The following is a 17,145-nucleotide window of genomic DNA, read 5'->3' as shown; positions in this document are numbered from 1 at the left end:
AGAGACCTTCCCAGATTATGTCTTTTAACATACTGCTGAACCTCAGCACCACTTATTAAAAGATTTAACTGAGTGTAAGTATATATTTGAGCCTGTATATGTACTCTTGACACTGTGTGGAGTAGAGAAAATCTAAAATAAATTAAAATTTGCGCACCCAAGTGTTTCTTTAGATGTATGCTGCTCAACCCTGGAAAAAGAACCATCCAAAGAAATAAGTAAAAGTTCCAAATTGCCATGACAGTTATGGGCAAGATGAGTCTATGTAAACTTTCATAACTGACTGTACATGTTAGTTATGAAAGAATAATTTTGAGAGTGTGTGGTTTTGTTGCACATAATGTAAGCCAGTGGAGAATAGATTAAGCTAGTTAAAGCTCAGCTTTAACTTAAAAATAACATCAGGAATTAAAAAAATATATAGATTAGTAATAATATAATCATTACAATTAATAATATATTATTCTAATATATGCTGTTATTATTATTATTATGTAATTGTCATAACATTTAGATACAGTGTTTATAGTACTTCCTATGGATATTCGGATGAATGGTTTTGCTGTTTGTGTCGTGAACATTATTTTTTATTAACAGTCTAACCAACAGTATTTCTAAAAGTCTTTAAAAAAAAGAAAAAAGAACCAAATAGAATCTCTATATATCAACATTAAAGATAAATATTTTTAAACTTAATTTAAGTTTATTCTTCCTCGGATGGTAGATTTTCAGTGAGATCATAACGTTTAGGCAACTTTTTAACGTTTGGGAGCAGCAACGTGTTGCCTTCCAGTTTGTGATGTAGACTTGCGCATGCCCAGTACCTGACATTTGAAGTATCTTCTCAGGGGTGTTTGAACAGGAAGGCGGACATATTGGCGAGACTGTTGGAGAAAATCGGGCATCGTCTGCGATTGTTTTCTGAAAAGTAACACACATCAAACCCAATCTGTCTGTATTCCATCTGAGGGATAAAGCAGTTCGGACGGGGAGGCAATCGAGGCTCAGTGACAGCGCACGCAACGCTACGGATGGAGTGCCTTTAAACGTTGTAACGACTCCGTCTTTACACTCATCGAAATTTGGAAGAAGCAGAAGTTTTTTTTCCCACCACTTCTACTTTTGAGCTGTCAGATTGGTTTGTCATTTTCTGCAGGGGCCTGGCATAGATATGGGAACGGCACAGGACTAGCTTTCCAACAAATCGTGCTTTTTTTCAGACAGACGGTGCATTCACGTTTTAACTGCCTTTTGTTTGGATGCACCAACATTTTAAGCCCTTATCCTCAGCGGCATCCCACGGAGGCTGACTAATCTGTCGCCGCATTTATCTTTGCCACTAAAGTTGTTTGCCACTCGTACCGGGGACACATACTTCAAATCCGAAAATGTGGCTTTTGCATGTTCAATGCAACCTTAAAGCGTGTGGAAGCTCCAGGAGAACGATGTGTTTTCTTTGAAGTGCGGCGGAAAGTTCAGAAGAAGAAAGGGACATTTGGCTAGCTAGCTAGCTATCGCTAGCTGCTAAAGCTAGCTAGCCACTCGCCATTGGGCTGTTTTTGTTCATAACTCAACGTCGGGAATGAGTTTTGCAGCAAAAATGTCTGCTGGGGATACGATGGAGGCTCGATTTGAAAAGATCGATGCCATGTTGAAAGACCCAAAGTCAGAAATAAACACGGATTGTCTGCTGGTAAGTTTGTAGCATAGTAGCGGGCTAAAGTGGCTAACGTAGCGATTCAGCCAATTTCGGGGTCAGTGTAGTCCTTGGAACAGAAATTCTTTCCGAGACCAGCACACTTCATCTTGTCACTGAAGAATTGCTGACACAGAATATACAGACATTTAGTTAGCTGGAACACCTGTGCACTGGCATGTAAAAACTAGGGGTATTAATTTTAACACCTCCAGATACTTTACAAAATCGAAGGCAAAAACGCACACTATAATAGGGTGGAAATAACAATCTTTAACTGCGGTATTCTGCTAGTTTAAAATAAAAATAACGAATAATTGTAACGTAATGACTAATAAGCTGGACAGATGGCACAGAGACACACACTTCGTTACAATATTTTTGTTTTAGGCAAGTTAAAACCCATCAACTAGTGAGTTTCCTGCCTTGCGCTGCAAACCGATTGTGATATATATATTTTTGGTCACCAGTGTGCAGCTTAGAGCATTTAAAAGGTGACCAGTTAGATGTGTTGTTTGTTTCAGCTTCATATAAAGTGATAGGCCCTCTTCAAGCCTGTTCTAACCTGCAGAGCTTCAGCTGCATCAGTACACCTGTTGGCTAGAGTTTTTCCTGGCTGCTTCCTGCCTGTGGATGACAACTCACGAAATGACTCCTATCTTAAAAGAAAGGCGGCTGTTGCCACGTGCTTCAGCCTGGAGCAACACCTTTATTGGTTTTTATTACGTGCAGCAGTCCCAGAAACTGACTCATCGTGGAGGGGATGTTGTTACGTCGAGGGTGTGTTGATATGAGGAGCGTTTCAGGTTCAGTGACAGCCGTGCTGCGTGTTTTCGCACGGATTTGCGTCTTTGTGACTAAAGGGAGCGGTTGTGCTCAGATGTTTGTTGTGGTAGAATCAAAATGAGTGTAGGTAATCGGCTGGGGGGACGGATGGACTTGCCTTGAATTTCCAGTTACTGACTTAAAACCTATGTTTTGGGTTTTCGTGTCTGACCTACTTTTTCGCCTTGGGCACACCACTGAAGTGGCAAGAAATAAACAGTTCCCATATTATTATGTATATCCTAATAGTTCTTGAGGCTACGTGGCTCTTTGATTGATTCCTCTTGACTTTATGATATAGGAGTGGACTAATTTCCTAAACAAATGAAGTAAGGAAAGCCCTATAGGAAAAGGGGCTTGTCCCAAAACCCCACCCACACATCCCAGAGTGTTTGTGTTCAGGGTGCTACAGATAGTGGTCTTTAGTTAAGAAAAATTGCTTAGCACTGACCTCCCATCGTGTTGCAGAAAAGGGGCTCTTAAACTCACCTAGAGGTGCACATGCTCTGCATTTCTAATGGCAAAAAGCTGTGGGGACTGTTCCCACTGGCAGCCTCACACACAAGGGTGTTGTTCGTTTTTTTTTCTCTTTTTTTTTTTTTTTTTCTTCCCCTCTCTGCAATCGCCCCTGATCAATGAATGGAGGCCTTTTGCTGAGGCGCTCTCTGCCACCATGCAACTCCACCCACAGCTTAATAAAATTCCATGCTAATCAAATAACCTCTTGTCTTTGACTGGCCTGGAGTTCCCTGTGTGTCCCAGAGCCATTCTGCATGTCTGGAGAGTTGAGCCCAAGCAGGCAGCTCTGAGGTAGCTGGGTGTGGGCTCTGCTCTCTACCCATAAACCAAAATTATGTGGACTGAAGACTCATGTTTCTGAGGGCTGTGAATCAGGACATTTAACGCATGAAGCAGCCAACATGCTTGGCTATGAGTAATAGGCTCCATCAGAATGCACAATGCAAGCCTTTTACTGGCTGTGTTTCTGTACCTGGCATAGCACTCTGAAGTATAGGACCGTTGGGATTACACTTTTCCCTTATAGGAGCTTGGCCTGTGATATGTGTGATGGTGACATTTGGCCTGTACCTTAGTGCTCAGCTCTGGGCTTGCATAACCATTCACTGTTCTCCAGTCCTGCTGCCCTTATCTTCACCCGCTAAATAAATCCTGCTCAGAGTGAAGAGAGCCTTATCTAGATGGGCAGCCCCCTCCCCAATCATTGTGCTCTACATTGGCTTCTACAGAGCCAATCTGAACGGACAGAATTCCTGACATTGTGATGTGAAAGCTCAGTTGCCATTAAAGGTCTAAGCATTGTTAATATATTTTATTCTTCTGTCAACCAGCAATGATCGAAGTCTTTAGAAAAATGAAAATTGGTTGTGTATTTGTCAAAGTACTGAAAAATGTCCCAGGTACCCTTGCACTTGGCGCTAGAGTATTAAAGTGGAGTCTGTTTATCATCTAGTGCATTATAATAAATGAATCGATGTGTTAGGACTCGCTGTGAGCGATAATTGAGGTGCACTACATAAAGGCTTCCTGCCATCATCTTTGTTCTTCCTTTGACACTTGGACTACGTCAGCGCCTCTGAGTTTGATCCCTCTTTCATCTGTTATTTGGGCTTTAAATCTGTAATAAGAGTAATTACAGGAAACGGCAAGGCCAATAAACCAGATTCATACGATGGCGACTGTGCGAGTACTGCACGTCAGGGTGGATGCTCTGACTTTGATTTAGAGTGTGAGCTAAAATCAGAAATGCTGCATATATTTCAGTTCGTGTAGGAGATGGCAATAGATAAATTAGCTTTGTGGTGAGATTCCTATACATTTAGATGAGTATGAGACAGAGATTTATTTTGTTGAAATCACATTTGGAGGTCAACATCAGCCAGTTTTTTCTACTTAGTTTAGATTTAGTCTTAAAACATCAGAACTGAGTGAGTGATTCTTATGCCTTATAATGAAATGATAAAGAAACTTTGCTATAAAAACAGCTGGTGTGAAAACTTGTATTTATTGTTTAAGTCCAATTCGGACTAAGGTCTAATGCTGGATATAGCCCAATTAAGGGAAACTATCATACAATAAAACAAGGCCTCATAGAAGCTTACCTTGAAAAACAGTTGTTCTGAGCGTCTAGCATAAACATGTTTGCGGCCTGCGTTCTGATTTCCTTGCATGGTTGAGTTGCCAAGGCCCAACTTTTGAAAAACAGCCAGTGAATCCTTGTCCTGCCTTCACGACCTTTGCCTTTAATGGACCTGCCCTGCCTCTTAAGGTGTTGTCTTGCACTGATAATGTAGCAAAATTCACTGTCGTTCTAGATTTACCAGAGATTTTTTGACAGGAGGACATAATACTCACCCTTTTGTGGTGTTCTCAGTTAGCATATAGGCCTGTGTAAGGGGTATATGACAAGGCAAGATTTTCCAGGCCATTGTTATCAGGATATACCAGTCCTCTAAGCTACTTCTGTTAGTCAACCAAAACAAACTGCACTGCGTAATGACCTTTCATTCTAAACCACAGCATCACATGTGCCATTTATCTGTTGAACATTTGTTAATTGTGACAAATATATACTATGAACAAAATCAGTCTTTTCACCATAAGGGCGACACTGGTGAATGCAGGAACCTTGAATGCACCACCGGTTGTTTTTGCATCTGCTCTTTCTCACAGCTGCATCCCCTGCAGGGCTAATGTAACTCTGACAAAAAGTACTGCAGTGGCCGTATTTTTATGGGGGCAATCACCTACAGCACTCATTTAAGTTTGATTTGTCCATTGCTCCCCGGAAGTAACAAAGGTATTTACCCATATGGAAAAGATATATATAAATCTTATAAAGTTTGTATCTGTCTTGTGTGAAACTTGTATGAAAAGCATACAAGAGTGAAAACAGATATAAGATCCCTTGAAAAATTATATAATGAAACTTGTATGTTTTGGATACTTAGTAAAACAATATATGAAAGTAATGAGAAATTGGCCACTTTCATGAGTAAATCATGTAAGTTTTTACTATATCTTTTCCATATGGGTAAGTAAGGTATGTAATACTTTGGAAGATGCACACGAAATGTGTGGGCTCTGTTGATTTGTTTTGAATTTAAAACAAAGCAACACCCGTCTGGAGCTTTTTTGATAATGAACTGTATCGTCTTGATTTGGAAAACATTTGTGGTGAAGGTTACGGTCAGCATTTCATCTACCCCTATTGTCAGAAGGTTCAGGGCTGTCAGTTGTAAACTGCTCTCCTCAGCTATTCAGTTATGGGAACAACAATTGACTGAGCTATTTGTAGCAGTGCTTTCCCTCAACTGACTGATTATGTGCAGGAATGCATACTAAAATGGTCCAATCTTTTAAAAATGGAACTCCTCTTTCTTTTTTTTCCTTCTTTTTTTTGAAATGAGCCCATTCAGAATCTGTCTTGTTTACTAAGGGCTAAAATGCCCGTTGGGCGCTCCTGCGTACATAATGGTCTATATTCCCTCCTTTAATGAACTGGTCATTTGCTGGCGTGTGCCGTGCAGGCAGAGGAGCACAGTTTTGCTTGAGAATCCACCGCTCAGTCATTGGAAACCAGTGAGCGATGGCCACTGTTGGAATTACTCCATTCTACTTTCACATGAAAGCTTTTGTGACAGTAATTCTCGCTCACTGGGACCTCATAAGAAACTCAAATACCCCTGTTTTGCCACTCCTGGGCTTACTGTCACAGCCATTTATCCAGCAGAGTTGTTAGATATGCAGTCTTTCAAGGCACATGGGATTTCCTGTCAGTAGATATTATCTGCAGCCAGAGTGTGTAAGAAGTAGTCCAGACAAAGTGCTTGGCTAGAAAAACTCCAGCTAAAGTCTCAGTGGTGGTTTCTAAGTGTACTAGAGGGATCAGCGTTAACTCTCTTGGAATGTCTTTACCTGAGAGGAAGTGATGTGTTATTTCATGCTTTGAATGGCTTCACTGGTTTGTATGATCACATTCACGTTTACACGGGCACACCCCGCTGTGGAATAGGCTGTCTGCTCAGCTGCTCACATGTGGAAAGCATATTGTCTTGAAGAGGTGGCAGAAAAGGACGTGAGAAGAAGGGCTCAACTTAGGCCAGTCCACATGCCTTGTGCTGGCATGCTGAGAGGGGATGATGTGGCCGAGTCTCTCATGGAAATTTTAACTCAGACTTTAATGTCTGGAAAAGAGCTTGTGCTTGTGTGTGTGTGTGTATTTTTATCCCTTAAGGATTAAGATATAAAGGAAATAATTATCATATGTAATGTCAGCCAATGCATTGGTGTGTTCCGTATAACCATACATTTTTTTTTAATTATTTATTTTAAACATAACTATCGCATTTCATGAATAGGGCGATGAGGCGGTTTTTCATATGATTAGTTAGTAATCCCAGGGATGTGTCACCCACTGGCTGAAGCAGCATCAGCAGAAACTTCAAGCTCTGGTTTGTTTTCCTTGCAATTTTTCCCAAGACTGCCACATAATAAAACATCCTGTGCACGGCTACTGCCCAGCCCCTTTCGAGTTGAGTTAATCGTTTTTGTGATTTTCCTTATAACATAGATTGCAGGCACATCTTGTTAAGTTCATAGCAGCATATAATCTCAGTAATTGTATCATTTTAATTAATAGTGTCACATTTTTGCCTTTTGGCTGAAGGCTATGATATCAACTTGGATCCTTGGTGTTAATTTATAGTGTGTGTGCACCTTTTTTCATTCAGTTTGCCTGGAAAGTGCTCATTACTGCAAAGTATTCTAAATTACTCATGATGAAAAAGTATTTCAAGTATTCCTGTACTAACAGCCTCATATTTGGTACTGTAGCCTGGAGCAGAGTTTGCAATGAAAACTGTATTGCAAATAGGAATTTAATATGCAGACACCAAACAGGCAATAGGAGCTGGTTGAAATCCACTAGGTGGTCTTTGTGTGTCTGTTGTTTGAGTTGATGATTTTCATCTGAAAGAAAACAGACTCGCATAAATGGGTTGATCCATGATGTGCTGACATGTTCAAGGGATATCTTCCAGCGGTATTTTCCAAACTCTCCATTCATGCCAGGCGTTGCAGTCATCTTGCAGTGTTTTTTTTTTTCTCTCCTCGGCAGCACAGCTGTGTAGGTGGAACGGTGATAATACTTTGGAAGCATTACAATCCACATTAGTTCAGAGAGCTGGCAACAAGCCCCGATAATGTAAAGCACTTCTCAGATTCTGACAGTTTTCTTTGAAATTCGTTATAATCATGACATGCACTGTTAAGCTACACAAGTCTGGATGCCTCTCCAATGTGCAGGAAGCTGCAACTGGCTATTGGTATTGGCTGAATATAAAAATCACTGGTGGTCCTCTTGATGCATGTTATTAAAGGTTGTGACAAAATTGTGACAAAAATGACTCCTGCTTGGCCGTCTTACATGTATGTGCAGGTGATCTGGATGCTCTGCTCTGCTGTAGTCGGCACAGTCTAACCTCTCTACGCTGCTTCCCACCCAATGCTGAATTTTGCGGTGATAATCAGTTTCCCACAGATTTATTTTCTATCTGTGGTATAAATGGTTATGTTAACGTGTGTGTTTGTGTGGTGTTGCTGAAAAGCTGAATAAGTGAATAAAAAAAATCTGTTTAAGTTTCTATTCTGCAAATATTTATATTTCCCCAAGTTCTTCTGTCAGCGAGTTGCGTATTCCATTTCAACCCTGCCATATTGGATTAAATCCGGTGGTAGTGTGGTTGTGTATGACGTTAAGGTAGCCCTCTAGCTTATAGTGGATCTTCAGAGCAAAACAAGTGCCACTGTCCACGCCACTATCAGAATAAAACTGAAGCAAAGGACTCTTAACAACTTTGCTCCTATTAAAAGACAGCTCTCAACTTCTCCACTTTGACAGCTGGCCAAGAAGCCTTTTAGCTCAGCAAACAGACTAGGGCTGCAGCGATTCATCAAATAAATCGATTTATAACAAAAAATTCCTCAGTGTAAATGTTTTTGCTTCGATGCGCAGTTTAACTTTGTAGCCCTCAGCTGTCACCATGTAAGTAGTTAAACATGTAGCCGAATTTTGTCTACATACACAAAGCGCATAGCCGCTACTGAGACGGTAAACTCGAATGGAGTGAAACAAAAGTGTCTGAAACTGCAGCAATTGCCAAAATAACCTTTACGGGGAAAAAGTTGGCAGGAGTCACATGGCGAGAATCAAACCACCTCTTCAGCAAGCTCTAATGTGAAGAAAAGTGAATTTTGTAGCAAACCCCCATTTCCACCACATTTGTTTTACACAGTAAAATATCTGCAGTAAAGCTGTAGAAATTAAAATTAAAGTGTATGCAGATGAAATTTGAACTATGTCTAATATGATGTTTAAATTGCTGAGAGTAGACGGCAGTCGTCCTATAATCGATTACGAAAATAATCGGTAGCTGTAGCCCTAAAACTGCCGTTTGTTGTTGATAGGTTGTTAAAGTAGTTCCATTTTTTTCCCTTCATGGTATGTGCAAAATCATGCATACAGGAAATCACTCGTACACTGTTTTGTTGCTTTACAATTTTATTTTGACTACACTTAACTGGTTGGTCATCCTACTTCCTCTATCGCTCATGAGTGGAAGGCCATTAATTCTAGGTTCTGTTGTATATCAATGCATAAACATCCATTAGGGGTATTTAATGTTGCTAAGCTACCTTATTTATTAATAGTTTGCCAGTTGATTAAAATGCCATCTATATGGTTCCTCCTGGTATGTCTATATCAGCTTGCCCTCAGTTTCTCTCTATGAGGATAGGTGACACCACAGCAAACATGCAAATGCCGAAATTCAGACACCGATGCTCACAGCCAGTACTTTATCAAACTGACATTATTTTGTTTGTTAATCGGTTAGCTTTCACATTCTTGTTTCATGATTTTATCCTATATTGTATTTGTATTTGCCCTACCTGGCTCTGTTATTGCTCTGGTGTTTCCTTAGGATGGCTGGCTTTTCTTTGTTGCTTCCTTTATTTGTTCTCCTATTGGGCTAGCTAGCACAACATGCACCAGCTCTCTCCACTCCCTCTGCCTTTCCGTCATAGTCTTTTACAGTTGTGCTGATGATTGAAAATGAGACTCTCTATGTGACTCTGCACTTGGGATAGATTATTATTATTTTTTCTCTTTCCTCTCCTTCACTTTTTTGTTGAGAACTTGCTTGGCCACATAACTAAAATAACTCTCTGACGTGTACAGTCCTGTTGAGGAATGTTACTGTGGCTGTCCAGAGTTTTCTGCGGCAGGAAGTTATGCAAACGTGCATTGCTGAGCGCAAAGCCTTGTGATTAAGGTCCTGAAGGACTCAGTTCTTCAGCATTTTTTTTCCCAGTGTAAGCTGGCTGGATACTATATGGCTCAAAGGGCGTCTTTCTTTTCCCCCTCCCAGCCTCTTCTGTAAATACTCTCTCCTGAATGTTGACTTCTGAAGGTTTCTAAACTGAGCAGAAGAGCTTCCAAAGTATTAATTTTCCAGTGTTCTGTCCTGGTAAATTTTGAAGTTGTTTTTCTTCTTCCTAACAACAATTCTACACCTTTTACTTTTTCCTTTTCCCCTCCCACCTGCGTTTTCCTTGTACCGCCCATCCTGCAGGGCACTTGCTTGTTTTATGTCTGTCCTCCACTGTTGAGCAGAAACAGCAGAGTGACTTAAGAGGATTCCCAAGCTGCTGATTCACCATGTGTCATCATTGCTTTGCTCAGAGAAACACAAAGACACTGCTGGAATGACAAGATTTCATGCTATGATGGAAAGTTCAGAGATGATTTGGCCAATAAATACATTTTATTGCATATTTTAATTGTAGCTCTTACCAGCTTTATAGTGGAACATGTACCTCTGACCTTTTTAAAGGAAAGCATATGTAGGTTAGCTCACCCCTTGAAAACATCTGGCTCACACCTGCGCGAGGGACTTCATAACAGTTACAGGGCATTTCGTTGCCCTGTACCTGTGCATGTGCAATGACAATAAAGTTGAATTCTATTCTATTCTATTCTAACAGTTGACGTACATTCGAGGGTTTGTGTGCCCGTGTTTTTTCAGCCATTCTGGATTAGATTAAACCCTGCCAGTGGCACTTGTGCTGTAGCCTAGCCGAAGGCAAGACTGTTTCTCTCCATGTTTATAGTTCTTGAAATCACAAAAATTGTACTGTAAACAAAATGGCAACAAATACTTTATGTCTGTTTATTTTATTTGCTTTCAATCATTGATCCAAGTCGTACCCTAGCAGAGATGATGGTAATCAAGTTATGACTCCGTGGAGGGCCAGGAACATCGCTGTAATGCCTATGATAGGGAAGTGTGCAGTCGTCATTACTTACCATATATTTCTTAGGTTCTTTTGACATGCTGCTTATACAAACTTGTGATGTCAGTTTGGAATAATATACTTTTTGCTTGAAAAGACAAAAGCTAAAAAAAAGTCATTGCATTCATTTATAGATGGCAAAAATTGTATTGACCAAAGATAATGTTTTTGAATGCACTATGTTGGTGCTAAACATTATGGATGCAAAATTCTCGTCTGATTCCAATTCTGATGTTTAAAGTTGCAATTTGGTAGAGAGCTCCCTGTGTCTTCACATTTGAGGCTGGAACAGAAAAGCTCTCGGCCATTGGTTGATGTCATAACATGTGCAGTTACTGGCCGATAACCTGGTGCATCCCCGTCATAAGTGTCATGCAATATGCAAGCCATGCTTTTTAAAACTTTTTTTTTTTTAAATTTGTTTTGTTTTTCAACAAAATGCTGAAGTGCTCCCCAACAGTAACATGATCCAGACTGGAAGCCAACTGCCAGTGTTATGCAGACATTTTTGCACAGAGCGGTTTCACAGTTCGCTTTTCTCATGCCGTGTGAGATGACCGATCTGTGACGTTGTAGCAGTCTTTTAATTTTGCTTTCATGCATGGTCACCCTTCTGCTTTTCTTCCAGGATGGCTTGGATGCACTGGTATATGACCTTGACTTCCCTGCCCTGAGGAAAAACAAGAGTATTGACAACTTTTTGAATAGATGTAAGTACACTGCATCAAGCTTTCCCCCTTATGAGAGCTCCCTGTGTCTTTCTCATTAACTATTTGTGTTCACAGTTATGTCTGGGTATAAGCCTAGACTCAGGGAGGGGGGAGGAGCAGTTTTTTGGGTCACGGCGTGTATGTGGGCTTGGACACAATAGGTGTCTGCTGTTTAGTGTCCCCAACAAAGGGGCTTTCATAAATGGTTGGTGACCCGCCTGATGTCTGTCAAGGCTGGCTTCTCTTTTTCACTGTGTCCCCAGAATGGGGAAGCTGCTATAAATATGATGAAAAAAAATCTATAAATCAAAGGTTTCTCGCTTTCCTTAATGTATCTGGTCAAACTGCTCAATTTCCAGCACTTAATATATGGGACAATGGTGAGTTATAGCGTGTACCCCAGAATTTGCGCTCAAATCTGTACTCATACTGTATTGATCATGTGGTGGTTTTTATGGGATCTCAAGTGTCCATCTTAATGCATCAGAAATGCATGAGATACTGCTAAGATTGTGCAGGATATTAATGTCATGGTGCATGTTGTAACTTTTTGTGCATTCTTAACAGGTTTTTTTTTAAAAGTTTTGAGGACAACTAGAATATAACAGGTCATATTTGAATATCAAGTGACCTACTGTAAACCCCTAGGCAAAAACTGCCATTAGGCATCTTCTCAATTACTCTTGGTTCTGTATTTTCGTGAAAGGCATTGATGGATATGGAATAATGGCGCTATATACCAAGACAGTGATCTTCAGTAGCATGACTTGCCTGAAGCACTTCTAGCTCTAAATCCCCAGCCATGCATTGTGGTTTGCACCACAATCAAATAAGCTGTTTGCTCTACTGTATGTATGCCAAGACCTACTGACATTAATCCATCACCCGGCCTCGTGAGCAGATATACTCACATGGTATATTATCTATAACAGTAACTGGAGTTCCTATTTGTTGCATTTCTAAACATGTTTTTTTTATGTCTTCAGGGTTGCCTGGGATTTTTCAAGTAGGGATCATGATCCCAGGAACTCATGCGTGGTGGAAATGACTCACAAATGTTCTTATTCTAATAGCTTAGTACTTTCTTTTTATTTTTAGATCACTTGAACTTGGATGCCCCCCCGCACCCCGCTTTTCCATGCATTCCCGTGCTAGTTGTGAGTCATGTGAATTGAAAATGATCCCACTAGTACTGCTTTGACCAAATTTGGCTGAACAGTGGATACTGACTCCCCAAGGGGAGCTAGAATTATTACATCAGGGAAAGGCCAACTCTCAGTAAGCAACAAACTTTCCCTAAACGGCGTCACTCAGCTGTGCAGTTGCAGTACGCTGTCAACTTGTTCTGCTTTGCTTGCCAACAATGTGGATGTCCTATGAAAGTAACCCCTGAGATTGCATAAACAGGGAGGCTGTGATCTCTCAGTGATGGAGATACACCTTCTCTCAAAGGTCAACACCATAACAAGAGCTTTGTGCATTTCTCCTGGTAACTTTGCATGTTTGTTTTTTTTCTTCCCCCCCAGACAAAGAGACGATTAGTAACATTCGTGATCTGCGAATGAAAGCGGAGGACTATGAGGTGGTTAAAGTTATTGGGAGGGGTGCATTTGGAGAGGTGCAGTTGGTAAGAGTGCCATTCTGTCTTTTTATTTCTTTATTTCTTTGAATAGCACAGTAGCTATAAATGTAGCACATTGATGAATAAGTCTGACTTGATTGCTGCCTCATTATCGTTTTTCAGGTAAGACATAAAGCGACAAGCAAAGTATATGCCATGAAGCTGCTGAGTAAGTTTGAGATGATCAAGAGGTCAGACTCTGCTTTCTTCTGGGAGGAGAGGGACATCATGGCCTTTGCCAATAGTTCATGGGTCGTTCAGGTATGATGGGACAGAGGAGTGTCTAAACATGCAGTTATTAGTCAGACATTGTTCAGACCACATAAATCCAGCCTCATTCATGTGTCTGACATAAATTGTTGGGATACTTTTGAATCCTTTTCCTAATTGTTTGAATTCTGTCCTTCTACAGCTCTTTTTTGCATTCCAAGATGACCGCTACCTCTACATGGTGATGGAGTACATGCCTGGTGGTGATTTGGTAAACTTGATGAGCAACTATGACGTCCCAGAGAAGTGGGCTCGCTTTTACACAGCCGAGGTAGTCCTGGCCCTGGATGGAATCCACTCTATGGGCTTCATTCACAGGTGACAGTACAACATTTGTATTTTTCTCTGTTTGTGGTGTTCATATATGTTGAAAAAGAAGCTATTTTCGTTATTTAAAAAGACTTATTAACGTTACATCGTCATTTCTAGTTCTGTTTTTTTTTTCCCCCACAAGGCATTTTTTCCCGTTGTAATTGTGTGAGATTTGTAGCGGGATCAAAGAGGTTTGGTGGCAACCTGTGATCTAAGGAAGCATTGTAATAAGCAGGAAGTAACGTTGCTAGGTGCTATCGGTTTTAAGAGACTTCACAACTGCTTCTCAGAACTTTGGAAAAAAAAAAAACCAAAACATTTTTCCACACTGTCAGCTTCATTTTTCTTTCTAATATGTAAAAGATTGCTAAAGATAAGTTGGGTAGACATGCACTGTTTTTTTTTTTTTTGCTTGTTTTTTTTTCTCATGGCATCCAGTGCAACAAACATGTTTGCCAATGTGTGAAATGGCGTGGGCCAGAGGGAGCTTTATATAGTCAATAGCAGAGCAACAAGTATGGCATGCATCTGAACATCAAATTGTTTCTCCACACAACAGCCCTGAAGCACTTTTAGTTCATAACATTACTGGGTACAGTGGTGGAATTTTTTTCCATCAGTTTTCTTCTAATTGGAGTAAAGCATTTTTTAGATGGATATATCCTTTATTAATCCTTTTGCAGGAAATCACATTTCCACGGCAGCTTTAACCCAAACATTACACAACACATCCCAAACAGCAAAACAATGTTAATTTCTAATAAAGTTAACGTTATTGTGCATTAAATGGTCTTATAACAGCTTGTATAAAGGATTTCCTGACGCGCTCAGATTTGCACGATGTGCAGAGAAACATGAACACTATTCTCATTAACAGCTGCCCACATACCTCATGCCATCTGATCTGTCGCTGCTACAGCGTTCAGACAGATCTGACTGTGTTGTTTTTTGTTTTGTTTCTCTAACCTTAACGCTAATGCCCATGCATCGGCTCAGCATGAGAACGCTGCTGAAGCCTTTGAATGTTTTGGATGAGTTTAGTTTCCTTGTGATGCGTGTGTTTGATTTGGATGTTTTTATTGGCGTCGTGCTTGAACTGATGTCTAACGATGTTTTTGTTTCCTCAGAGATGTCAAGCCTGATAACATGTTGCTTGACAAAGCAGGCCACTTAAAGCTCGCAGACTTTGGGACCTGCATGAAAATGAACAAGGTATCAGATTCACTTTCTTTCAACACAGCCATATTGTCAGATGATGTTGATAAGATTATTTTAAAAATTTCTGTGTCTCAAGTTAATGCTGCTCAGTTATAGTGAGAATCCCAGTCATGATTATTCTGGTCTGTATTTTAATCTTGATTATTGAGCAATATTAGACATTATCTTAACAACGAGTATGGAGTTACTGAACTTTAAGAATGTGTCCTTGTATAAGGAAAAATGAGGTGGAGGTGTCGAGGTGGTTTTTTTTGGGGACCAGTTCTGAATTTATTGACAGATCTTTAGCTCAGCTCAGCACCTGTTGATTAATTGTTTACTTAGAGAGAGGGGAAAATTCTAACTCGGAAAGCTGGGAGGCGGTTTTGTTGCCAGAAAGATGTGAATAATGCTTTAGATTATTTGCAGCTCATACTCGACACCTCAACATTTTTATAAAAATCTCATAAATCTACTTTAAGAGTTTTACTTCAAGATAGATCTCGAGGAGTTAAAGATTAATAGCTGAGTTTAAGTGTCTGGACATAGCTGGCATATAAATAACACTGCAAGAAGAGTATTTGTATTATTATCATAGTTTTATTTTGATCTAATTGTTGAAAGCCAAAATTGTAATTTAGGTTAAAATCTGATAAATCACTTAGTCGTTGTTTTCATCCACTTTTATAGAATTAAATAAACAACAACATTAATAATAGTAATTACTGGGATGGCAGGTTGGCTGTAGCTCAGTAGAGCTGGTCATTTATTGATTGGAAGGTTGGTGGTTTGATTCCTGGCTCTCCAGTCTGCATGCCAAATATCTTTAGGCAAGATGCTAACCCCATATTGCTCTCTGACGCATCTATCGGAGTATGAGTCTGTGTGAATATTAGCTAGAAAGTACTTAAGCATAGAAAAAAGTGCTTAAGTGCTTATATGAATGGGTGAATGAGGCATCTTGTGTAAAGTGCTTTGAGTGCTCTGGCAAAGTGAAAAGGTGCTATATAAGAATGAGTCTATTTACCATATCCCTGTAATAATGATAATTTTTTTGAAGTAAAGTGTTGGAGTTGTTAATGTTTATGATGCTCGTGCCCTTCAGGACGGTATGGTACGATGTGACACAGCAGTGGGAACTCCAGACTACATTTCACCTGAGGTACTGAAATCCCAAGGAGGAGATGGCTATTATGGCAGAGAGTGCGACTGGTGGTCAGTGGGAGTGTTTCTGTACGAAATGTTAGTTGGTGAGTATTTGCATTGAAAGATGACTTATTTTACATATTTAGAGCCAGACATATTACTTACCTGTTGCTCTCGTTTGTCCCGTGTATAGGCGACACTCCTTTCTATGCAGACTCACTAGTGGGGACCTATAGCAAAATTATGAACCACAAGAATGCGCTGACCTTCCCTGATGACAGCGACATATCCAATGACGCCAAGAATCTGATCTGTGCTTTCCTGACCGACAGGTTAGATGGCCACAGACCGAGCAGCGAATCACGAAGCTTTTTGTCAGAAATCCTTTTCTTTGCATAAATTGTTTTCAGATGTAGAGAACCCTCTGTGAAAAACAAAAAATCTTAATAGCAGAGATAATGGCTCTCTTTGCATTCAGATACTTGCTGTCTTCTGCTGACATTACCATACAGAATTGCTGAAATTACTAAATTTCTCCTCCTGACCCCCACAGGGATGTTCGACTCGGCCGTAATGGTGTAGATGAAATCAAGAGGCATCCCTTCTTCAAGAATGACCAGTGGACGTGGGAGAACATCAGAGAGAGTACGAATGTTTTCACTCTTAATGTTAAGGATTATTTTCACAACTCCCTTTTAATTTGGCTGCGGCTCACTGTTATTGCAATCATGGATCCTGCGATCATGTTTTCCATTTGACCTACTGCAGACAGTTGCAGGAAATTCTTGTAGACGAGCCATTCATTCAGTATCCTTTCTAAGACTAAACGTGATTCCTGCTCAGAGTAATAACTTGCAGCGCAGCATTTTTGAGGCCAACAATGGGGAAAGCAGTTTAAAGCAAATGTTAATGCGCTGGGATTGACACTGGAGCAAAGAGAGATTAGAAATGTAGTGCTAAATCCACTAGCTATAGTCGGTTCTTTACTGGCTTTA

The 17,145-nt window shown here is 40.3% G+C and overlaps 1 protein-coding gene across 2 annotated transcripts in view; it reads left to right on the top strand.

Moving 5' to 3' along the window:
* The first annotated feature begins 848 nt into the window (after positions 1-848).
* rock1 (Rho-associated, coiled-coil containing protein kinase 1) overlaps positions 849-17,145 on the top strand; it is a 31,384-nt gene continuing 15,087 nt past the window's right edge. For both annotated transcript variants that reach the window (XM_080861441.1, XM_080861440.1), the window contains exons 1-9: positions 849-1,693; positions 11,523-11,604; positions 13,131-13,231; positions 13,349-13,486; positions 13,638-13,813; positions 14,935-15,019; positions 16,110-16,254; positions 16,344-16,482; positions 16,704-16,795. In XM_080861441.1, coding sequence (XP_080717567.1) covers positions 1,583-1,693; positions 11,523-11,604; positions 13,131-13,231; positions 13,349-13,486; positions 13,638-13,813; positions 14,935-15,019; positions 16,110-16,254; positions 16,344-16,482; positions 16,704-16,795 — 1,069 coding nt within the window. In that variant the 5' untranslated portion in view covers positions 849-1,582. The remainder of the gene's footprint in view (positions 1,694-11,522; positions 11,605-13,130; positions 13,232-13,348; positions 13,487-13,637; positions 13,814-14,934; positions 15,020-16,109; positions 16,255-16,343; positions 16,483-16,703; positions 16,796-17,145) is intronic.

Source organism: Rhamphochromis sp. 'chilingali' (genome assembly GCF_963969265.1).
Source record: "Rhamphochromis sp. 'chilingali' genome assembly, chromosome: 16".
Lineage (NCBI taxonomy): Eukaryota > Metazoa > Chordata > Actinopteri > Cichliformes > Cichlidae > Rhamphochromis > Rhamphochromis sp. 'chilingali'.
The sequence above is the reverse complement of the archived record's forward strand: the minus strand, read 5'-3'. Positions and strand labels throughout refer to the sequence as shown.